The sequence below is a fragment of the Stereum hirsutum genome, assembly GCF_000264905.1.
Source record: "Stereum hirsutum FP-91666 SS1 unplaced genomic scaffold STEHIscaffold_2, whole genome shotgun sequence".
In the NCBI taxonomy this organism is placed as follows: domain Eukaryota; kingdom Fungi; phylum Basidiomycota; class Agaricomycetes; order Russulales; family Stereaceae; genus Stereum; species Stereum hirsutum.
In genome coordinates, this window is record NW_006763132.1 from 955,239 (window position 1) to 976,436 (window position 21,198).

At 51.4% G+C, this 21,198-nt stretch overlaps 9 protein-coding genes across 9 annotated transcripts; 5 read left to right on the forward strand and 4 right to left on the reverse strand.

The window, feature by feature from the left end:
* The first annotated feature begins 322 nt into the window (after window positions 1-322).
* On the forward strand, window positions 323-3,166 carry STEHIDRAFT_72465 (uncharacterized protein). Its single transcript, XM_007299369.1, has 14 exons — window positions 323-441; window positions 498-852; window positions 927-1,022; window positions 1,086-1,185; window positions 1,245-1,272; window positions 1,338-1,440; window positions 1,502-1,698; window positions 1,766-1,928; window positions 1,985-2,208; window positions 2,269-2,327; window positions 2,387-2,523; window positions 2,585-2,630; window positions 2,706-2,859; window positions 2,922-3,166. The coding sequence occupies exons 1-14, from the start codon at window positions 439-441 to the stop codon at window positions 2,991-2,993; spliced, it is 1,737 nt and encodes a 578-aa protein (XP_007299431.1). The 5' UTR covers window positions 323-438; the 3' UTR covers window positions 2,994-3,166.
* A 643-nt stretch (window positions 3,167-3,809) lies between these two features.
* STEHIDRAFT_48418 (uncharacterized protein) lies at window positions 3,810-4,772 on the forward strand (the record flags this gene model as incomplete). The annotated part of the gene is made up of 2 exons (XM_007299192.1): window positions 3,810-4,057; window positions 4,130-4,772. 2 exons carry the CDS (start codon window positions 3,810-3,812, stop codon window positions 4,770-4,772), a joined length of 891 nt encoding a protein of 296 aa, XP_007299254.1.
* A 2,071-nt stretch (window positions 4,773-6,843) lies between these two features.
* STEHIDRAFT_165323 (uncharacterized protein) lies at window positions 6,844-7,274 on the forward strand (the record flags this gene model as incomplete). The annotated part of the gene is made up of 3 exons (XM_007299668.1): window positions 6,844-6,972; window positions 7,078-7,136; window positions 7,181-7,274. 3 exons carry the CDS (start codon window positions 6,844-6,846, stop codon window positions 7,272-7,274), a joined length of 282 nt encoding a protein of 93 aa, XP_007299730.1.
* A 1,229-nt stretch (window positions 7,275-8,503) lies between these two features.
* STEHIDRAFT_48584 (WD40 repeat-like protein) lies at window positions 8,504-10,688 on the forward strand (the record flags this gene model as incomplete). Its single annotated transcript, XM_007299213.1, has 8 exons — window positions 8,504-8,721; window positions 8,802-9,039; window positions 9,120-9,228; window positions 9,287-9,475; window positions 9,562-9,652; window positions 9,788-9,892; window positions 10,073-10,221; window positions 10,564-10,688. 8 exons carry the CDS (start codon window positions 8,504-8,506, stop codon window positions 10,686-10,688), a joined length of 1,224 nt encoding a protein of 407 aa, XP_007299275.1.
* Window positions 10,689-10,929: 241 nt separating this feature from the next.
* Window positions 10,930-13,726, reverse strand: STEHIDRAFT_144363 (G-alpha-domain-containing protein). Its single transcript, XM_007299669.1, has 10 exons — window positions 13,477-13,726; window positions 12,648-13,426; window positions 12,540-12,592; window positions 12,347-12,487; window positions 12,244-12,296; window positions 12,070-12,178; window positions 11,958-12,012; window positions 11,758-11,890; window positions 11,654-11,687; window positions 10,930-11,579 (listed from the first exon to the last, which is right to left on the reverse strand). The coding sequence occupies exons 1-10, from the start codon at window positions 13,678-13,680 to the stop codon at window positions 11,530-11,532; spliced, it is 1,611 nt and encodes a 536-aa protein (XP_007299731.1). The 5' UTR covers window positions 13,681-13,726; the 3' UTR covers window positions 10,930-11,529.
* Window positions 13,727-13,870: 144 nt separating this feature from the next.
* On the forward strand, window positions 13,871-14,666 carry STEHIDRAFT_127896 (cyclophilin-like protein; the record flags this gene model as incomplete). Its single annotated transcript, XM_007299670.1, has 6 exons — window positions 13,871-13,873; window positions 13,923-13,958; window positions 14,012-14,050; window positions 14,104-14,265; window positions 14,339-14,551; window positions 14,619-14,666. The coding sequence occupies 6 exons, from the start codon at window positions 13,871-13,873 to the stop codon at window positions 14,664-14,666; spliced, it is 501 nt and encodes a 166-aa protein (XP_007299732.1).
* Window positions 14,667-14,859: 193 nt separating this feature from the next.
* Window positions 14,860-16,113, reverse strand: STEHIDRAFT_49410 (F-actin capping protein beta subunit; the record flags this gene model as incomplete). Its single annotated transcript, XM_007299287.1, has 5 exons — window positions 14,860-15,078; window positions 15,149-15,405; window positions 15,491-15,573; window positions 15,666-15,779; window positions 15,902-16,113. 5 exons carry the CDS (start codon window positions 16,111-16,113, stop codon window positions 14,860-14,862), a joined length of 885 nt encoding a protein of 294 aa, XP_007299349.1.
* A 1,509-nt stretch (window positions 16,114-17,622) lies between these two features.
* STEHIDRAFT_90713 (uncharacterized protein) lies at window positions 17,623-19,166 on the reverse strand. Its single transcript, XM_007299569.1, has 8 exons — window positions 19,063-19,166; window positions 18,888-19,001; window positions 18,663-18,825; window positions 18,555-18,578; window positions 18,394-18,487; window positions 18,206-18,329; window positions 17,967-18,107; window positions 17,623-17,862 (listed from the first exon to the last, which is right to left on the reverse strand). Exons 1-8 carry the CDS (start codon window positions 19,102-19,104, stop codon window positions 17,737-17,739), a joined length of 828 nt encoding a protein of 275 aa, XP_007299631.1. The 5' UTR covers window positions 19,105-19,166; the 3' UTR covers window positions 17,623-17,736.
* Window positions 19,167-19,535: 369 nt separating this feature from the next.
* STEHIDRAFT_152536 (uncharacterized protein) lies at window positions 19,536-21,080 on the reverse strand (the record flags this gene model as incomplete). Its single annotated transcript, XM_007299671.1, has 3 exons — window positions 19,536-19,733; window positions 19,799-19,918; window positions 19,995-21,080. The coding sequence occupies 3 exons, from the start codon at window positions 21,078-21,080 to the stop codon at window positions 19,536-19,538; spliced, it is 1,404 nt and encodes a 467-aa protein (XP_007299733.1).
* Window positions 21,081-21,198: the final 118 nt, after the last annotated feature.

Below are 21,198 nucleotides of genomic sequence, written 5' to 3' on the forward strand. Positions count from 1 at the left end.
AACTTGCGCGCCTCGCGCGGGACTTCGGCAGCGAAAGGGTGCTCACTTCGCGTAACCCTGTACTTCCACGCCGTTTTCCTTGACTCCGTTTGGAGCTCGAGCTCGAGCTGCTTGAAGCAGAGGGCGAAATCGATCGATCCATGGTGTCTCGAAGTGGGTAGAAGTCTAGCAAACGCTCGAACAATTCATAATCTGGACAAGGGTTCGGTTCCGGATCGGTACAACACATGAGCCGGAAGCAGCGCCACACCGTGCATGGTCTCCGCTAGGTCTCCGCGCTCACTTGGACACTCATCTTGCTTTCACCCTTCACTGCTATCGGCCCAAACTTATCATACATCCTGGCCTTTTACTTATTTTGTAGTGTGACAGTCTGTCTCAATTCGCTCCTTCAGACTCCTCAATAGTAGACAATATCTCCAGGTCAAACCGCCGCACATGGTACGCCTCACTACGCCTCCGTACGCGCAGTCTTTAACCGCCGCCACCGTCTACAGATAGCTTCGAATAGACAGCATGGATATGTACCACTAGCTGATGGTGCATCTTTGCCAGATGACGCGCCCACCACGCCTGGCATTGACGCGGAGACTGCGACATTCGAACACACTTGTTCAACGCCCTATGGCGGCAAACTGACCATACACCCTGGCGGAGAAGGCTACACATACGCATATGGACCTCAAGGTCTCCGGGGGCTTCTGCACAACAGCTATACCCTCAAATGCGCTGTGTTTGCATCAATAGGAGGGCTTACCTTTGGTTACGACCAGGGTGTGATTGCCAACATCTTGGTCATGAAAGACTTCACGGAGAAGTGGCGAATTGGACCTTGGGAGGAGGGACTTATGAGTGAGTGTTCGAGACATAGATATATCTGCAGCCCGATTTCTCGACGTTGTTGAGCGCTTGTTTCCCGGCTTTAGCCGCCGTACTCGAGCTGGGTTGTCTCTTCGGAGCACTATGGTCTGGGGTTTTCGCGGACAGGTTCACGAGGAGAACATCCATAGCTGTCGCTTCTCGTACGTTCATCTCTATGTCTTCTGCTTATACGATGCCGACATATTCAGGGTGACCGCGTGCAGTTATCTTTTGTGTGGGCTCAGCGATACAGTGTTGGGCTGGGTCACTTACCATGCTCGTTGTCGGGCGAGCAATAGGCGGTCTCGGTGTTGGTGCTTTGAGGTAGGTCGAGCAGCACTGTGTTCTCTATTTATGACATTGAAAAATACGTGTACCTGTAGCATGCTTTCTCCGTTGTTTATTGGCGAGGTGCGTGACAGGCCCTTGGTTGGTCCGCGTTACGAGAAATTGATGTGGAAACTTGCGTGGTATAGATTTCGACTCCGGAAGTCAGAGGCTCATTACTCTCCTTGGAGCAGTTCTCCATTGTTCTAGGATGTGTGGTTGGATTCTGGACTGGGTACGGGACCCGTAATCGTGAGGAGCCTTATCACTCAAACCGTATTTCCAGGCGCTGAGTGCATCCACCTCTTTCCAGTGCCAGGCGCGATATCTTGGCGTTTGCCTTTAGGGCTTCAGCTCGTCCCGGGTGTTCTTCTCGGACTTGGTGCATTCACTTTACCCAGCTCACCTCGCCTGCTGGTGTATCAAGGCAAACGAGACGAGGCGCTAGCTTCCCTTGCGAAACTGCGGCTACGGACTTTAGAAGAGGCTGAGACAGATCCTCTCCTTCAGGTGCGATATCTTGCCATCGTCGGGATCGCCCTACGGTTATTATCACGGCGTATTTATGGTGAAATAGATCGAGCTTCTGGAGATGCAGGTTGAGGCGACCCTTATCCAGCAAACGACAGGCGCCGTTGGCAAGAGCTCGATACGAAACGAAGCGCTAGCATGGGCGAAGCTGTTCAGCCGTCGGTACAGAAGCCAGACGATGGTTGGGATCACTGTCGGTTTCTTTCAGCGTAAGCCTCACATTATCTTACCCCATTACCAAAAAATGTTGATATATGATGAGCAGAATGGAGTGGTATCAATGCTCTGATTTATTATGGCCCACTGTTGATGCGAAGCTTGGGATTCGATGGAGAGAACATCAACCTCCTCGTGTCTGGTGGAATCAACATCGTGCAATTCATCGCCGTCTTGCCCACTATCCTCTATATTGATCGATTGGGTAGAAAGCCGTTGTTACGGTACGGAAGCGCGGTGACGTGTGCCGCTCACCTCACCATCAGCATATTGGTGAGGTCATAACTTCACCCGTTTCAGATGACGCCCTCTCATGTCAACGTTTCGTCGCAGGTGTATCTTTGGGCTGGACATTGGAACGAGCATGCAATGGCTGCTTGGGTTGCCGTCGGGTAAGAACGTCTGATCTCCCTTCACACAGTCTTTCTGAGCCTCATGTCTTTGCCCTCAGGTCTGTCTACGTGTTCACTGTTGCGTATGGTCTCAGCTTGGGACCTGTAGCATGGGTCTTGCCTAGCGAAATATTCCCGCTATCTATGCGAGGAAGAGGTGTGGCGCTCTCCACAGCCTCCGTCTGGTTGAACAATTGTGCGCCGTTTCATATGCCCTGCTGGCACGTATTACACATGCTTATAGAGTATCGTCGTAGTCTTCATCGGCTTAGTGACACCTGGACTGTTAGAAGTGACTCCCGCGTAAGTGGTGATGCATTTTATAACACCCAGGTGTTGATCATCGCTCACGGCCCCAAATTCTATCTACTGGTATAGAGGAACATTCGGAGTTTTCGCGTGCGCTTGCTTTGGCGCGTACTTATGGTCTACCTACGTCGTTCCCGAGACCGCCAATGCGTCTCTTGAAGAGATCGCTTTCAGAGCATCGGACGCTACGGGGGATGACACAGAACACGAGTTGAAGAAACAGGTGTGTTTCATTCTGTATATGGTCAAACGAGTGTGCTGATGACCTATCTTTACCTGCGACAGATTGAGAGAGACCTCGGCCTATATGATCTGATTCGGCAGTTCGGGTCGGATTCAGATGAAGAGGAGAGGTGATGGTGGGAGGCTAGGATATGTATACGCACCGTGATGTTGCGAGGAAAGACAGCCGTGCTTGACTATTGACTGATATTCTTACTTTTATTGTAGCTTACTTTTGCAGATATAATCATGGTATAATCTAATTCCTGTGGCTTGACGCGCTCAATGTACGCGTAATTGGAGTTATCCCCATCATGTGTGTATATCTGGAGGCTTTGAAACCGGGGGCCCTGCAGTCTCCACACTGCAATCTGCGGAACGTCCACGTCAAGCAAGCGGAGCGCGTTGCCAAGACAATGACTTCTCATCGGCTCCTGAAATAACTCTCGCAAGGCGGAAGCCATGTTCTCTATGTTTATGCTGCTCTATGTTCTTTCTTGAGGACGGGCAATAGTACACTCTGCGAAGGTGAAGTTGATCAAAGCGTCACGTTGGACGAGGGAAGTCCGATTTAATTGAGTCACCGAATCTGAGATCGGCCGGCGCGGGGTGACACTTCTGAGGAACTTGAAATAGCGCCCATCAAGGCGAGCCCGAAAAGGCAATAACAATTGTAGTAGTGCTACCGCGATGGTCCGACGCTACTGGCAACGCACTCTTGCTCCTCTCCCCTTCCATTTCCCGCTCGTCGGTCCGCTTTCTGAGCTTCCTCCCCGCTCGAAGGCTTCCTCCACACCGCCAGCAGCCGCACAGAGCTGTATAAATCTACATACCACGTCCAGGCCACACTCTCCACGACACTCTTTTAGACTATCTGTCCTTTCCGACCCCCCATACACGTCACGAAATCCCTGAAACATCCTCGAACGAGTCATCGCACCGTCTTTTTCGATGGCCCCAACCATATCTCTTCTTCGTCGCGATACGGAGACCTCAGCAGGAAATCTCAACACGACAGTCATCATCGGTTTTTCCGTCGCCGGTGTTATCCTCCTCGGTTTCTTTGCATGGCTTGCACTCCGTTTCTACCGGAAGCGATCGCAGGACAAAGCATCCTCCAACAGGAACACCGCGTTCCTCAACGTCAAAGGTGTCATGAAGGAGGGCGAGGACGAGAAAATCGTAGACGCATCGCCGGGGTAAGTCTCAAAATACTTCCGAGTTTTATTATCCTGCAATCTAAACACCATGGATAGTGGTCTTGCTCGCAGCAAGACGAATGGCTTCTCCAGAGCGCAGCTTACGCGGTCCATTGTGATGCCCAACAAGACCATCGTCCGTCCTGATGCAACCAAGGACGAGATCATCAAATTCCACGTCGACAACGGTACCATTACCCGCCCCTTTTCATTTGCCATGAACGCCGGGCTTGTCCCTCCTCCGTCGCCCGGCCGATCCAGCTCCTCTGGCTCACGTCCCGTATCAACCATCTCCTGGGTCGGCGAACATCTTCCCTCACCCAAACGCGCTTCGCGTCACAGCTCGATCTTCAACGCCGCCACCCGCATCACCTCCTCCATCTACAGTACCGGTTCTTCCAACACTGGTGCCGAGAAACGCGCAGTCCGACAGCTCTTTAACCCCGTGCTTCCCGACGAGCTTGTCATCAGTCTTGGCGAGAAGGTTTCCGTCATGCAGTCCTTCGACGACGGCTGGTGCATCGTTTGCAGAGATAGCATGCTCGGTCCCGGTCAGGTCGAGATGGGAGCCATCCCGGCATGGGTTTTCATCAAACCGGTTCAGGGTCTCAAGACGGAGCGGCCGATGCGAAGCTCCAGTTTGGGTGTCACGGTCGAGATGAACGGTCCGGGTTTCTCGTCCAGGGAGGAGTGTGTCTCCTGGTCAAATTTCTGATCATGACCCGCCTTCTACCGCCTTCGCTCATCAACTCCAACCACAACGTCGAGCGTTGCTTCTTGCCCCATGTCGCATTGCTGGTTTACCACGTGAAGTGACCCTGACTACTGTCCTTTCCCTCGCCCCAATCTCCCCGCTCATCCTTCTCCCTGTGTCTATCTTGCTTTTCTCGTCTTACAGCTCTCCCCCGCTGCTGGCCACTTTTCCTTCATGCTGCATACCCACCCGCTCCCCTTTAGCTTGTGCGCACTATACCCCCTTGCTTTACGTTGCTCTCTCCCCACGTCTCGATGACGAACATCATCGTTGCTTCTTCTCTTTCATCCGTGCTGACGAGTTCAGCACCAGCAGCGGTGATTTTATATATCATCCTCTCCCTGCTACGCTATTTCGAATCTCTACGACCGTCTACTTATCGTCAACCTTGTACTATCAGCATACCAACGTTTTCGTAACTAGAGCACGGTGTGTTGTTTGTTCGCACTATTATCATATACCGACCGCATTGTTGTCTCCAGGCTGGTTCGTGACGAGCACCTGTCTAGGCGCCGACATTCTGTGACGACGCGCTCGGGCTCACAGGGTCACGCACTTGCAAAAGTTCACGATAACTGCGAAATCCTACGCACAGAGTCCTTCCCTGCCCTTCTGGCGATCTATTTTTTCCTGTCATCGTTCGGCAAATACTCTCGGTGCTCGTTGCCACAATATCCTGGCGCGTAGCTGGCTGTGGCGCCAGCCTTGGCTACCTGGTAATGCTGTGGCACTAGTTCGCTAACTGACGGATTTGCATGGTGAACTTGTGACATGACGTTCGACGCCGCGACACGTGAGGGTATGCTTGACGCCCATATATTCTTTGCGCCTGGCTACATAAAGAGCGATGGGATGCGTTGGTGTGCTGAGCGCTGAATTCTGGCCCTCTCCTAGCCTTGGTCCTGATTGTCTCCAAGTCAGGTAGAGTGGCTCGTGTCACTGGGGCAAAGCATACCATAACAGCGCAGCTCGAGAACAGGCCTTCGATAGGGGTCCACTTACTGTTTTCAGCTGTCGAATATTAATCACCATGCGATCATCCAGCGCCGACCAAGTTAATGAACATAATTTTGTATGAATTGCTATATACTGGTCATGGCTGCCCATTCTAGACTGCTAGTGCTGTCAGCGCAGGCACATTCAACGGCCTACTGTCGAGCCTACGATGCGATGGTCCAGTTTGCCTCATAATGGAATCTTTAACAGGGCCTGCGGCTGTCACGATTCTCACTGACACATTCACCGTAACATCTTTGTACGGTACATCCATACCCTCTCTCTGTGTATAAGGGCGCACACCTGTCTTACGGATAATCGGTCGCATTGATTCACACGAAGAGTGACCTGATGCTGCTCACGAAGGCGCCCGGGGAGACTTCGGAAACCATGGTTCAAACTCTCTTGCGCGGTGAAGCTGGGAGAACATACCGAATAGTGCAGATGTGCGGATGCCTTCGGTGACTCTCCTTTTGTAAGCCTTGCCTGCTTCTCCGACAATGAGACAGGGGAAAGCGCACGTTTCCTTCATCTAATATATTTTTCTGTGATGATACATTATGCCGGAGCGTTCGTTCAGTGTGGCGTCGCAGTACTGAGCTAACTCAGGGCCGAGAGGGCTGGATGTAGGGGCGATCAAGGAACAGACTGCGTATACCCTGGAATAACGGCGCAACGCCACAGCCGTCAAAAAGTTGATTATCGAGGAAGACGGATCCTAGGGTGTACTCCCGTTTAGCAGCTAGTATGTTATATATAGTTGTGGGGTCATCAATATCATACCGCGTTTGGCTGAGCGTAAAGATACGTCTGAATGAATGGCGTAGAAGCAAAACCAACTACTTCGACTGATTCAACATCAGAGATCCAAGCAGGCTCGACGACAGAAGGAGAAAGAAAGCAGGGCAGCTGATATCGCTGCATATGTCGGAGTCTGGTCTTGTGCTGAACGTAGAGCCATGGAGCGATGGCCACGGCGTGCCGTTGCTCCTCAGCCAAACATGCACACATCGAGGATGGCCGAGAACGGCGAGCCATGGCTATAAAAGGGCTCAGAACCGAGGAGGTACCCCCAGAGCTTCCTAGTTCCCCAACTTCAGCCATAACAACCAACAACCAACCAAACACCCACCCAGTCATCAAGCCTACCTTCGTCATGTCCGTCGTAAGTCGACTTCAACCCATGACCGTTTTCTTTTGCCTTCTTCCCCACCTGTCTGTCGATCATAGAACTCATCGGTTTGGGTCGTTTGTTTCCGCCGTTTTACAGAACACCGAGGTCCTCGCCAACCAGCACTGCGGTGCCTCCTCTTGCAACTGCGGCACTACGTATGTCTCCTTTCTCTGTCTCTATTTATTTCTGATTCATGCAGCGGTGCTGATGGCGAGACGACTACAGCTGCGCGTGCAAGCCCGGCGAATGCAAGTGCTGAACGCATCGTCCAAGCGTCCATATCCCTAATGTAAGAGTACGCGAAGAGGTGTAGTTGGGGAGGGTTATGGAATGCCGTATCGTGTTGTATATCGATTCTCGACTGTCGACATATTGATGTGTTACCTTTGCGCAAAGTTGTCAAAGTTGAGTCAGAGGTCTGATAGTGACACAGAAAAATGCCGTGAAATTCGTCTTGACTAAATTGAGAGCACTGTTGAAGTGTCGACCTCGATGAGACCGCGGTCGTGAGTTTGTGGGGTAGTTAATTGGATATTGGAGTCTAGTGGCCCCTATCGGTGAGCTCGACGGCCCACGAGTACATGAGAGCTTCACCTTCTTGAACATGCGACTATCTGGAAGGAGCTCTTGCTTGCACCCAGGTGACTGTCGACTCAGCATGTCCCATCGAACGTGCGTCACACAAATGCTGGAGTTTTGTACCGATGGCGATATTACAATCCATGCGGTGGTGCTCTCTTCTGCGTCAGACACCTCGCCGAGGGTTCTGCCGTGCCTATATGGCAACGAGGTTGCCCCCGGTAACACTCCTTCGTTATCCGATACCTTTACTTCTGTCGATGAATGTATAAACCTTAGATCGTCGATAGAAGAAGACAAGGTCACGTTCAATCAAAATGAAGTCTAAAGACACTCCCATACCATAGATAAAAATTTACATGCCCTCGCGGATGGATGGTACACCGCATGGCACAAGAGCGTGAAAATTCGAAGAGCGAGGATAGAGGCCGCTTGTTGAACCAGGTATTGTGGCGGCATCTCCAAGTTCAGATCGAGTGTGTCGACACAGCACAAGGAACGTTGATAGACTCTGGTGCGATGAAAGTCGAGCAAAGACAGTAACGACTGCGGGGACTGCATCTTTTGCTTCGAGTTCAAGCTTTAAGTATAAAATGGTGGTGACTGAGGCGGTCGTCGCTGAGTACCGCCACCATAGAGCTCTGAGTTCCGATTGCAAAGCTTCTGAGTTTTACGGGAAACAATGCGCTCTTGTGGCGCCATTATACTGTACAAGGTCGGTTTACACTAAGTCAGAGGTAAAGAACCAAGGAGTTGAGTGCAGAGAGGTTGTGGCGGCAAGAAGGGAGGCTAAATATGACCAAACATGGCCAAACATCACGTAGTGTGGCACGAGTGCCACGCTGACGAGGCGCCTTTCACTCGGTCCCAATTGTATTCGACTTTGAGGTTGAACCACACCATTGCTCGAACCACATCACCGTTCTACGGCCATCGGACACTAATGTCCGCCCTCTCGCCTACACCAATACATCTCATACGCGCCCACACATCCTCTGTGAGCTCCGTCTCGATCTCTGACGACAATGAGCGAATTTATTCTGGCGACTCGGCTGGGATTGTCGTCATCACGTCGACGCGATCTCTGCGTTCTTTAGCCTCTTGGAACGCACACACGGACAATATTCTGGGTGTGGAAGAATGGGGAGATCAGTTGATCACGTTTGTATTATCTTTATGCTTGTTTCAACATCTTGACCTAGTGCTTATTTCGATACTTCTCGGAACATGAATAAAGACAGACATGCGAGGGATAACAAGCTTCACGTATGGAAACTTCCAATCAAACGCGGGCCCACATCTCTCGGGGGCTCAGCTGCACTCCCTGGTCTTCCTACGCCAGAACTGCTCTACTCGCTGGATGTGAACGCATTGAACTACTGTCGATTTTCTTTATTGGTGCTCAAACGGCGGAACCCAAGTGAGCCTGAAACAGGACAGGCGTTGATTGCCGTGCCGAATTTGGTCGAATCATCGATGGTGGGTTTCCAGGCCTCATCTCGTGCTCGGAATATCGAACAAACACTGAACTTCGTTTGTTTTCGGGTCGCTTCTCGTAGGCCGATATATGGGCCCTGCCATCCAAACAGCGATTGCATGCAGCTATAGGCAAAACTGTGCTTTCTGGAATAAATAGCGCGGATGGTCGAGGCTCCAGAAATTCAACAGGTCGACATCACTGCTGCTTTGCTATTGGATGGCCGTGGCTTAACATAGACGTGTTTAGGTATCATCATGTCGATGCACCTCCTCCCCACATCCAACACCGATGACAACATAAGCAGCCTCCGTCTCTTGGCTTCGTATGAGAGCGGTAGTGTCATGATGTGGGAGTACAAAAATACTAGCAAACCAAAGTCAATCGAAGGCATCGGCTGGGAATGTTTGTGGACGGTGAAGTTGCACGTCGAATCAGGTTCGACTTCTCTGTCTCTCTTCTTTGTTTCTTGACACGAGCTGATTCCGTTGTCCTGCGTAATTTCGTCTCTCATCATCACGAAGTCATGGCGATGGCACTCTCTCGAGATCATACACTTGCCTTATCTGTCTCCGCCGACCCCATCATCTCGCGATACCAAATCTCTGTATGTTGGTTCTTACCTGAGCTGCAAGAGTGGAAAAATAATATTCGATCTCACCCCTCTACGTACGTTTCTCAGTCTCTGACAGACAGCCCTCCGCACCCTAACTCCACGGATGGCCCCACTCAATCCGCAACTTCCCCGAGCACAAACACGAACGCGACTTCTCACCGCACAAAACACCCAGGAAACGGATCCGTCGCGATCCGTGGGGATGCCCGCGTTTGTGCCATTGGCGGCTGGGACGGGAAGTCCGTATCCTGCACTCCTGCTTCATATCTCCGTTTCATTCCATCCCATAGCCGTAAACTCTCCTTGTAAACCGTGCCTTCCATCCATTCCCCATTCTCGCCTCGGATCATCACACATTAGTCGCATGCAGTTTTCATGCAGTACTGACTCAACGTTCACTGAAACCTCAACCTTAACAGAATACGACTATACTCGACGAAGAGTTTCAAACCTCTTGGCACGCTCCGCTACCACAAAGACTCCGTCCAGGCGCTCGCATGGGCGCACAGCCCAACAACAAAGGCGCAGACAAGGACACAGACAAAAACGCGGAAGCAGACACAAGCGCGTGCTACGCATCCGCTCGAACGGCACAACGATAAACATAAACACGAAAGCGGTGACCGGCCTGCACGATCCCGCGAAACCCATAAGCACGTAGCTCCAGACGCGAACGTGGGCGTCAGCATCGGAACAAGCGTAAAGGGCGATGCTGCAGATTCGGAAGGAGGGAGCGAAGGACCAGGCGAATCCTCGCTCCCTGCCGAGGTGCATGCGCGATCACAATCAGAATCAGAATCAGACGGGGGATCAGAATCAGAAGGTGGAGAAGCAGGGAACAGAGGGGATGAAGCTAAATCTGGGGAAGATGCAGAGGATAGGGATAGAGGGGACGAAGAGGACGAAGAAGGCGAAGATGAGGACGAGATAGACGAGGGTGAGAAGGAGAAACGGGGCAGGTGGCTCATCAGTGGTGGGAAGGACGGCAGAGTCGCTATTTGGGAGCTTATGGACTTTGGAGGGGAGAGGGGATGATTTTGCCGGACAGCGTCTGCGGCGCGCATGTGTAGGTTTGTAACCGGTGTACATACCTGTGACCATCGAAAAAAAAATCAGAACCTCGGAGTACCAAAGAAGCGGCAAAGTCGATATGTTGCATCAGGGCATTGTCCCACGATCGCAGTTCGGATCTCCAACCCATCGTCACAAGCTGATGCACCACCACGACAGGAAATCCACCGTAAAAAAAAAGTTAGGTCACCCCCTGCATTAGGACGTTGAAGTGCACAGGAACGATCAAATATAGTAGAACGATAAGATACATGTAGCGTATGTAACGTATGTCCAAGGAGATAATAAAATAAAATTCAGCCCAGTACAAACGTGTGATTATGATAAAACACAACACCGAGTTACATAAAAGCACAGGATAAAGGGCAAGGGCTTCGTGGCGTTTGGCAACGTGGGTACGAGAAACGATAGCACACATTAGGTTAGACAGCGCGAGCCGCGGATAGAATACAACAACCGAAGACCAAAGCGAAACGAAAAGATAACGACAGCCAGCCGGTCAACGATTATATGCAAGAGAGAAATAGACAGAGCCCGGTTTTGTTCGTTCGTTTCGTCCGAGGAGAAGCTATAGAGTAGGAGTTACATGACACAGATCCGAGGGACGTAGAGGACAAATATAAACATATAAACAGTGAGAGAGAGGGGAAACCAGTCTGGAATAAGTAAGGCGGAAGGGACAAGATACAACAGCGGGAAAGAGAACAAGGGATGTCTTCCGTCGCGTCTGTAACGCAGGGATTACGGAGAATAGAGCACAGAGCACACCAAGGAAGACTGAGAAACCGAATACAGCCCGGTGGAATCAAACCAAAGCGGCAGACTTGAGATAACCACGGAAGATAGAATCGCGAACTATAGAGGTGAGGGTATCACGGGTTAGTGAGGCGATCAGATAATGCTAACGAAAATAAACATGATTTGCCCACCATTCGCAATGATGCTGCGAGTTGTTTTCGTATCCTGGGATACGAAGGGGTACATCAGTCTTCGTGGATTACGCCAATGAAGCCAAACAGAGAAGGGAGCTTACCACAACGCTGGTAAAGTGCGTGTACAGCACCCGTTTCTGTTCGTTGTTACGACGGTGGACTTGGAGGAAGTGAGCGCGGAAATACTGCATGACACTCTCAGGGTCGTTTGCGCGCTGTCCGTACGACGTGATGCTGTAAACATGTAGAAATGACAATCTGTCAGAAATGCGTTCACGATCGGGCCAAAGATGTGACCGACTATTTGTTGACGCGCATTCCGGAGGCGATCTTCGACTGAAGGACATCGACTTTGTCTAAACATAGATGATATTAGCGCCGTCAGTCATCTGAGCGCCACTTGATAGACGTACTGAGGAAGAGCACTAGGTGTACATGTTTGAGGAGGGGGTTGGAACATATTTGTGTAAACAATTGTAGCGAATCATCGATTCTGTTCGTGCGTGGGTCCTCTTCGAGATACTGGAAAATGAGCATGCACGACGGTCAAAACTTGGCGTGCGAGTGTAATGCCAAGGGGTGCCCACCTGGTCGAAAGCAGAGATTGGTGCAACGAAGATGATGGCATTCGCATCATCAACTTTAAGCGGAGTTAGCGATTGGGAGATTTTGGGAGAGCAAAGTACTTACAGAAAGGGACCCAAGTGTGTCGCTGGCCCCGTGCGCCACCCACATCAAAGAGATGCCATGTAACTGTCCTACCGTGAAGAGGAACATCGAAAACGTGTTCGGCCACACCCATGGTCTGAATACGTGCATGGAGAATATCATCTAGGCATCGAGATAAGCTTCCAACCGGCAAGCGAAACAGCCGAGATAATACCTATGGTAGGAACATAGTCATGAGCCGAAATGCGAGTTATGTCGCGAATGAAGCTAGACGTGTCAGATGTTAGAGCTTTGACGGTATGTTATATTCGAGGATGCATACTATTCGGCCCATTCTTCCATCCGCAGACGTCTGCGGCTGATCAACTTCTGGACAGCGTCGCTCTCCCAGAGAGCTCGAATATCCACGAGGCTGGCCTCTAATATCTGAGCGATCTCCTCCACGAGCTCGTCGGAGACCTCATGCTGCCTATCGCTTCTAGCGACGCTGAGATCACTGTCCATGCTGCGTCGCCCGGCTTCAATTTGATTGGGAGCGGTGATGGAACCCATGCTCTGCCGACTCCGGCGTTTGGCTCCGAACTTCCCGCCAAATTGCCATCCTTTGCGGACGAAGACGCTGCCCTTGCCTGAGCCAGCCACGCTGACACCTCCGGTTAAACGATTGGCGAGGGTGCTCTCTGCGGCGACGACGGGTGATAGGCGTAGCTTGAGATTGAGCAGTTGGTTATGAGCTTCAGAGTTGGCTAAGTCAGATGGTGGAGCAGGGGATCCTCGAAGGGGAGTGCCAACGGGTGGAGAGCCATGACGGCCTCCCAGAAGAGTGTTCGCTCGTGCACGCAAGATACCTTCCCGTTCGCCGCTGGAGTCCTCGGGAGTCCTATCGGACCCGGTGAGAGTTGATGCGTTGGTCCCGTCAGGAATTAAATCGCTGTACGTGTCGACGGCCTCGAGTATCCGCTTGACAGAGCGAGCGACATTGAAATAAATGACGGCTCTCCAGGAGGCACGTTCCTTCTCGAGTGTTTCTGGGCTATACATGAGTTGGAATTGTTTCTGGAGTGTCGATTTCCCAGACTCGGCTTGACCGAGGAGTAGGAGCTAGGAGAGCCAGTCAAAAATACGAAGAAGGCGAGACGAGTAGCGCCCACCTTGACATCCTCCTTCGCCTTGTCGAACTTCTTCTTGTCCTGCTTAAGCTGCTCGTCAATTAGATCGCTAAGGCGCTGGGCGTTCGCCTCCTCGAGCAGCCTAGCCTGACGCTGAGCGTCGGTTTCTGATGCTGGGGGACGCATTGCAAGGGAGAGGGGGTCGTCCTGGGAAAGCACAGATGGTGGTCGGTGGTGAGTGAGCATCGTGCGAGGCGACGAAGACGAAGCAGAATGTCGTGATGGGCGGCAGGGCTGAGCGTTCGGCAAGGCTTCCCCACGAACATCATCCTCCTTATACGTTTTCGCACACGTGTTGTCGATCGCTCCGGCGACCTGGCGCTCTCCCCCTGTCCCTCTCCGTGCCTCTTCATCCATCTTCCTTCGCACGACGACCATGGTATGTTCGCCTTTTGCTCTACAGTTCTCCTCTGACTGCCCACGCCTAGTCAGTCACGCTGCACACAACTCATGGAGACATCAAGGTAATCTTCCCCCTTTCTTCCCTATTATCGGTCGCCCTGACCTTTTACCATAGATTGAAGTCTTCGTCGAAGCAGTGCCTAAGACAGCCGAGGTATTCGGCTTACACCCAATGCTCGTAAAAGACTCTCATGTATCCACCCACAGAACTTCCTCGCGCTATGCGCCTCTAACTACTACGATGGTTGCATCTTTCACCGTAACATCAAAGGTTTCATGATCCAGACCGGTGACCCGTCTGGCTCTGGAAAAGGTGGGCAGTCCATCTGGGGCAAGCCATTCCCAGACGAGCTCCGTTCCACCCTGAAAGTCAGCATCGCAGTCGTTTCATGGTGTATTTGACCGTATTTGACTTATAACCTGTACACCGGTCTGACACCAGTTTAACGCCCGTGGTGTTGTGGCGATGGCCAACTCCGGCCCCGACACCAACAAGTCTCAGTTTTTCATCACGTACGCTAAACAGCCTCATCTGGACTCAAAATACACAATCTTCGGCAAAGTCATCGATGGCGCGGACTCTACCTTGGACGCCATGGAACGGGTGCCAGTGAACAACAAGAATCGACCGCTCGATGAGATCAAGCTGACCCATGTGAGTTATCGACTATCACCTCCGTACAGTGCTGTGGATTGCTGAGTACTGAGCGGCCGTCCATCAGATTACCATTCACGCTAATCCTGTAGCCGACGAAGAGCTCAGATCGTAGCCTGAACTTAACCCCACAGCCTCATTGCGCGGCATCCAATGCATCTCGTGTGGCCCAAAAACGGATCCTTCCATAGGTGTACCGTGTCTAATGTACAACGACCTTTCCTTACTTCCATTGTAAAAGTTATGCATGTAAGAACCCCATCGAGCGACGAACGACAACGACCATAGCTCCTTCCAGATGGCCGGTATCACCGCCTGATGAATCCTACTAGCTCCTTCTGCAACTCCCTCTGTCTCCTCGCCGCCTCCAGGTTCTCTAGACTGCGCAGGTCGAAAACCACATCTCTCGTCTTGCCAAAATACACTTCCTGCAACAAGTTACGCATCTTGATCTCCATGTCCTCAATCAACCGGCCCATGTTCACGATATGTGAACTCGAGTCCTGCACGGGCTGGTCCGTCTCCGTCTGCGACATAACCATGAGCACCCCGGTAACATATGTTATTCAATGGATCTTGGGGATTAACGCGACGTACCTGTCTGGTCATACTCCCACTCAAGCTGACCTCTCCCTCCCGCTTCCACGTCTCCTCCTCTTTCGCCGATCCTTGTCCATGTCCATTCCCACTCTGAGCAGCAGCCGCCGCGTCGACATCCATACCTCGTGTGACCAACTGGAGCATGACGGTTGAAGTGAGCTTGTAATGCGCTTGACGCCCTCGTTCTGCGGCTTCGAAGACGTGGATCGAGTCCCAGCTGCCTGAGGGTTCGGAGGGCGAGGATGGGCTTAAGGCTAATATGACACGTCGGAGTGTTGATGGTGGTCAGTTTTGGGCGGAATCGCTTGAGCATGTCGGGCATGTAAACGGGCAACGTACTTTTCTTGAAGAGAACAACTCCGGCGAAACCACCGTCGTCGAGATCCCATAGAAACACGGACGATACACCGCCTTCGTAGTACCTGCTCAAAATATATAGATATATCATGTACCCGTGTACCCGGATGTATTTGTGAGTAGCCAGAGGACATAGAGATAGTGGGATGAGACGTACATCTCGCGGTAAGTATCGAACGCCTCGTTAGCTGTAACTTCCAGCTTGCGCAGCTTCGTAGACGGCAAAGTCCCATCGTCCAACGGCGGGTCATACTCATTCGACCACGGTGACCTTCACATCACATTGCATCGCCCAATACAAAACCAATAGACCACATAAGACGAACCAAACATCAGTTAACCTCTCATAATCATAATTACGAACTCGGCCAGTATCCTCGAAGCGCCACACACCTGTAACTCTCCCCATCCCTATTATAATCGCACGCAAGGTACTCCTTTCCCGTCGCCTTATCCATCCTCAACTTGAGCGGCTGATCTACGCTCCCGAGGAGATCATCGGCGTAGTCTGGGCAGATTTGCACGAGCGCGGAGACGTTGTCTTCGACTTGGGTAGGAGGAAGGCGTCGGAGGAGGTCGAGCATGGAGTCGACGAGGTCGGCCATGGTGAGTATAAGGCCTGAGTGATGAGTGATTAGATCAAATCAAACGAGTTCGATGAGGTTTAACGCGTCCTAAGTATGTGGAGGAGGCGAAGCAAGTGGGAAGTGCTGGGTATGAGGGCAAGACGCGAACGGAATTACGTTTGGGTCCGATGATATAGAGACTTCACATTCGCTACATCAACTTCGAACTCCGAAAGTCCTCGCTACAAATGTATTGATGCGGCTACGCCACCTTCGTTGATTGTAAGGAGAGGCACTACAAGTTGGTTGTTATGCGACTACATGGCTTCGAGCTAGGCTACAATTTACTACAACTGCTCTTCCTACCAGCGCCCACTGTGCACGTGAAAGGGGCTGAATGTCACCTCCAAGGGAGGTTGACTTCCACTTTTCACTCGTTAAACGAGTCGCTTAGGGTGAAGCCGGCGATGGAGTGAATGCGGGTGAGGCGGAAATCATGCAAAATTGCCCCTTTGCGCGAGTCATTTTTAGCCTGCCCTAAAGACTGGCACCTTACCGGATGACATCATCGCTTGCATCGCATGCCAGCAAAGCCGGGTGCTCTGCCCTTCGCTCCTTCCAGTCAGACCACGACGTCGAGAAACGTTCTGCAACACCTGCGCATCGACATTTCGTCGTCGTCGACATCCTCGGTATGCTCCCTGTGTCTTTAATGTGATCTATTCAACTTATCAACCTCTTCCGGTTGGGCTTCTCTTTGCGGGCTATCACTCGCCACCCGTAACCTCGACATCGGCCGTCTCGTTTTTCCCATTGCCTCGCTCGTCATCGAGCGCTCTCATTGCCTGTCTTACGTTTGCAATATAATGTTTTCTAGGTCTTGCTCTACTCGGGAGGGTCAATCTTCAAGGGGATCAGGATATTTATGTTGTGTCGTATGACAACAGTACGTCTTGTTTCTTTGCTTCTAGGTTTCCGATGAGGAGGTCTTCTATCATGCTAGCTGGAGCGTAGGGCTAACCGGTTTCCAGCTAGCATACAGCAAAGTGCAGCATCGTTTCGTCCCGGCATTGGGTGCTTGCTATACTCGTTGTGAAGGGCGGTCCCGCCGGTGCGTATTCTCTTGTGACCATTCGGGTGCTGTGTTCGACTAGTATGACGCGCCGCGAGTCCGCGACCATTGGTGAGTATATGAAATCATGAATTATCGTGAGCGGGTCTCACTCTTACTTGGTAAGTCACTTCTTTCGCATTCCTTATGGTACTCGAGGTTCGGGGTAGATACAGACTTTGTGTAGTTCCATGTATGTACTTGTAGTCACAGTTCACCAATACAAAAGTCAATCTATGGGCCATACATTTTCAATTGAAGGTGCCGTGCACCGCAGAAAACAACGAGTGATATCTCTCTGGTGAAGAGGTTGAATTCCCTTCCCAGTTGAAGTGAGTGAATTCGGCAATATAAGGGGTGATCTTCAATCCCCCTCCTTTATACCGTGAGATGGTTGAAAGTCACCGCACACAAGTGAACTTTATACCGGCGGGTGAGCGAATAAAATTACATTTACTGGTGTTTCTCAGGGTGACTTTCAATCCGAACGGCGTGCACAGTGGCCACAATTTATGCCCGGTAGTAAACCCAGCATGCCGCACGAGACGGCATCAGTCCAAGACACGCCCTTCTCCTTCCTTGAACTTCTCAACCTCATTCTTCGCGTTTGCGATCTCCATCACGTTGAACTTCGTATGCTTGTAATAATCCTCGACGATGCTGATCCCGCAGACACTCTACAACAGGCCAAGCCATACCGCCAGAGGGTCACTGGTCAGTGAAACGCTTCTCTACAGCCATTTTTTGGCATGGACTCGGCCGAGCAAGGTTAAGGACGCACCTTGAACACCTCAACGAGGATAAAGATTTTGGGGTTCTCCAAATCGACAGTGAACTCAGGTGGGACACATACGGCGATGGTGTCGATGAATTGTTGGCGTGTCAGCGTGTTGTGGTTCCGTGATCGCAGTTCGATTTTATACTATTGGGTCCATGTCAGCATCAGTTTCGTCAAAATGATCTCGGGTAGCGGGTGTGAGGAGATACACAGCAAGGGATAGGAGAAGAGAAGTTGCGTACGCTGGACTTGATGCGCTCGGGATCTTCTTCTAAAAACGACTTGAGAACGCGTTTGAAGAGTGATGTAATCTCTGGCACGTTGGCTACACAAGAGTTGGTGATCGGCGTTAGTCTTTGTGTGAATCTAAACAAGAAACAGAGTGTGAGGGTTTGGACCACATAGAGAGAAGGATAACCACGGAACTCACCGTGTGTTCGTGACCCCTGTCTTCTCCACGTTCTCGATGTGCCTCAGAACGAGCCGAACAGGATCCACGGGCGGCTTGCAGGAAATGAACACCACTGTATTGTTCATTAACAATCGACCTGCGACACTGGTTCGTGAAAGTGAGGGCGGAAGACTTGCCACAGGTGGTATTAGTCTGACAATTCGCTATATAAATCAGTTGACCATGAAATCAAATACCCGGGTTTTTTGAAACGAGTGGGGGTCACAGATGGGAGGAAAAGAACATACCGAATATCTGCTGCTTTCGCGGTTTCTTCATCGCAGCCAACTCCTTCGCGAGTTGTTTCTCTAGGTCCTCTTCCTCTTCTTGGTCTGAATTCGTTGCAGTCTCTTCTTCATTCCCTGCGCCAGCATTCCCTGTGCCCAGTTCTGGGTAGAGCTCAGAAGCGAGCTTCGTAGTTTATGAAGCAGGATAGGTGACCGATCTCCATAAAAGCGTAAGAAGATACGCACCTGCTCGAACAAGTCATATAACTCGCCAACAGTCTGTTTCTCCTTTCCTTTGACACAACTTACCCAAACACCAGGCCCATCAATCGACCGCTTGCCCCAGATCGAGGATCCATCCTGCACCGTGAATCATTCGTTCGTTGCTCACGGAAACATTGATTGTAAAACGCGGACGTACGGATCGATACCTTCGCTTTCTCTCCGTGTTGTTCTTGCTCATTTTATATAACGCAATTACAAGGTTTTTCCGAGGATGTTTGGCGTAGACGAGGTAGACTCAAGCGTGGTTTGGTTGAAGTTCTAGTCAAAAATGGGTGGCGTAGAACTCCGTATAGTAAGCGTGGGAAACAAGAGCCTCTGATCCTAACATGCACAAACAATCGCTATTGTATCTCTTTTTGGTAAGTCGAAATTCGTCATTTCGTCCCACTCTCGACGACCCAGGCTCAGGCTCAGTTCCATGCGCAAGTGTCAGTAATTCGATGCCGTCAATGGGTGGGTCCGTTGCCTTTCGAAGTATGTCATCATCGCGTGTATTGATAAACAGCCTCATCGTACTTCTAGTTCTACGCCTTCCACGTCCTAAGTAATCATAATATCGTACACGTGTCTAAAACAGGTTCTCCAACTTTGAAACGACAAGTCATAGCCTCAAGCATGCCCTTGAATGTCAGTAGGATCGACCCACCGCAAATCAAGCTGCCAGTTCTCGCCGCCTCGATGGTCCAACTTCACGACCACGAGATCCTCCTGCTTAGTCCCCGCGCCGTTATGGCCATGCATAAGGTCCCACCGATAGTCCCGCCGATGTAAGTCTTGAGCGAAGGGAATCCACCTTCTTTCGCCGCGCTATGTTGTTATTGTCATGAGTAATTGTCTTACCCTCTCACGGTAGCAGAGGCTAGTGGACGTACTGCAACCTTTCTGTAAAAGCTCGACACAAGTTCGCTGATTTCGGCCGCCAACTGTTTCTTCGTCAGCGTTCCTTGCCTTGGATGCACCTCCCGTACAACACCTCGTTCATACCCATCCCACTATACATAAGTAGTGAAGGCAAGGTCAGTCCCCAAACTCCGAGAAAGATACCCAAGCAAAAACGACACCACTCACCAGAAGATGCAGTCTGAGGTTCTTCCTCCTTAGTTCCCGTTCGAAGTAATTATCAGCCAGGGCCAGATCGTCCGGAAAGGACAGGAACTCCAACCCTCTCGACACCCAAAATCCGTTCTCTATCGCAATGCCGGTCATACCAGGTGCCACATCGCGAGGACGTTTCGACAAGAACTTGATACTGTCGACCGACATCGGTACCCTTTTGTCACAGCAACGATAGTGTTCGTCAAGCACGCCACGGGAACTGTCGATGCAGGGGCACCACATGACTTGTGGCACTCGCTGTAAGATCCTAGGGGGCTCATCTAAGGACTGGTCGCGGGCGGGTCGGGGGTGCAGCTCTATGGCTTGTGGGGTCTCTCTGCCGTTCGTGGAATCCTCAAAGACTGAAGGGCTGGGGCTGCGAGATGGGATATCATAATAGCTTGCTATCGTCCCAGAGAGCGATGATACGGACGGCGACGGAGGCCAAAGCGATCGAGGAGAGTTTACGAGGGTTGCCGAGTCAGAGTCTGAGTGAGCGAGAGACAGAGTTGACAAACTCAGAGGAGAGAGATTGTCATTGACACGATCAGAGTGAGCCGGGTAACCGCGTTGTGACTGATGTGCTAGGGTATACTCCGGGTACCCACCTGAAGCACGATCAGGGTATCGTCCGGTATATGCAGAGGCCGACGCTGGAATTAACTCGGACCTTTCAGGGGGTGGAACGGGTCTAGTGACATGTCTTCCGTCGTGTGGAAAGGGAGGAGGTACAGAGGGGTAATCCATTCCATGTCTTCCGTCGCCTGGATAGGGATGAGGTACAGAAGATATCACAGGAGGGATGAAGGTTTGGCCAGGTGTCGCTCCAGGAGGTATTTGGCCTGATTGCGTTGGATGGAAGAGTATGGGGAGCGGAGGAGGAGGATACGATCCTACGGATTGCTGTCCGTGATGAGGTGGACCGTATATTCCTGATCCCGCAGGATAGCGCGCATGGTGGGTACTGTGAGGGCCTTGACTTTGTGATGTTGACAGGCTGGTAGTCCTCGCGCGATGCCTCGCATATGAGGGGTGAACTGGGTACATAGGAGGAGACATATTGACAGCGCAAGCCGAAGACAGTCGTCGTTCTGAGGCGAGAGACGAGATGAAGAGAGAGGGCGACAATAAAAAGGCCCTGCATTCGCGTCCACTGCTCCTTTATGTAGACCATACA

Coding starts and splice junctions, on each gene's coding strand:
- STEHIDRAFT_144363 (XM_007299669.1), bottom strand. CDS start 13,680: ATGCTCACTCACCACCGACCACCATCTGTGCTTTCCCAGGACGACCCC. Junction 12,179..12,243: donor CAATCTCTGCTTTCGACCAG/GTGGGCACCCCT, acceptor CTCATTTTCCAG/TATCTCGAAGAGGACCCACG. Junction 11,688..11,757: donor CGCACTTTACCAGCGTTGTG/GTAAGCTCCCTT, acceptor TTCGTATCCCAG/GATACGAAAACAACTCGCAG.
- STEHIDRAFT_90713 (XM_007299569.1), bottom strand. CDS start 19,104: ATGAGCAAGAACAACACGGAGAGAAAGCGAAGGTATCGATCC. Junction 18,488..18,554: donor TTGTCAGACTAATACCACCT/GTGGCAAGTCTT, acceptor TGAACAATACAG/TGGTGTTCATTTCCTGCAAG. Junction 18,330..18,393: donor ACAGGGGTCACGAACACACG/GTGAGTTCCGTG, acceptor TTTCTTGTTTAG/ATTCACACAAAGACTAACGC.
- STEHIDRAFT_72465 (XM_007299369.1), top strand. Junction 853..926: donor TTGGGAGGAGGGACTTATGA/GTGAGTGTTCGA, acceptor TCCCGGCTTTAG/CCGCCGTACTCGAGCTGGGT. Junction 2,860..2,921: donor AACACGAGTTGAAGAAACAG/GTGTGTTTCATT, acceptor TACCTGCGACAG/ATTGAGAGAGACCTCGGCCT.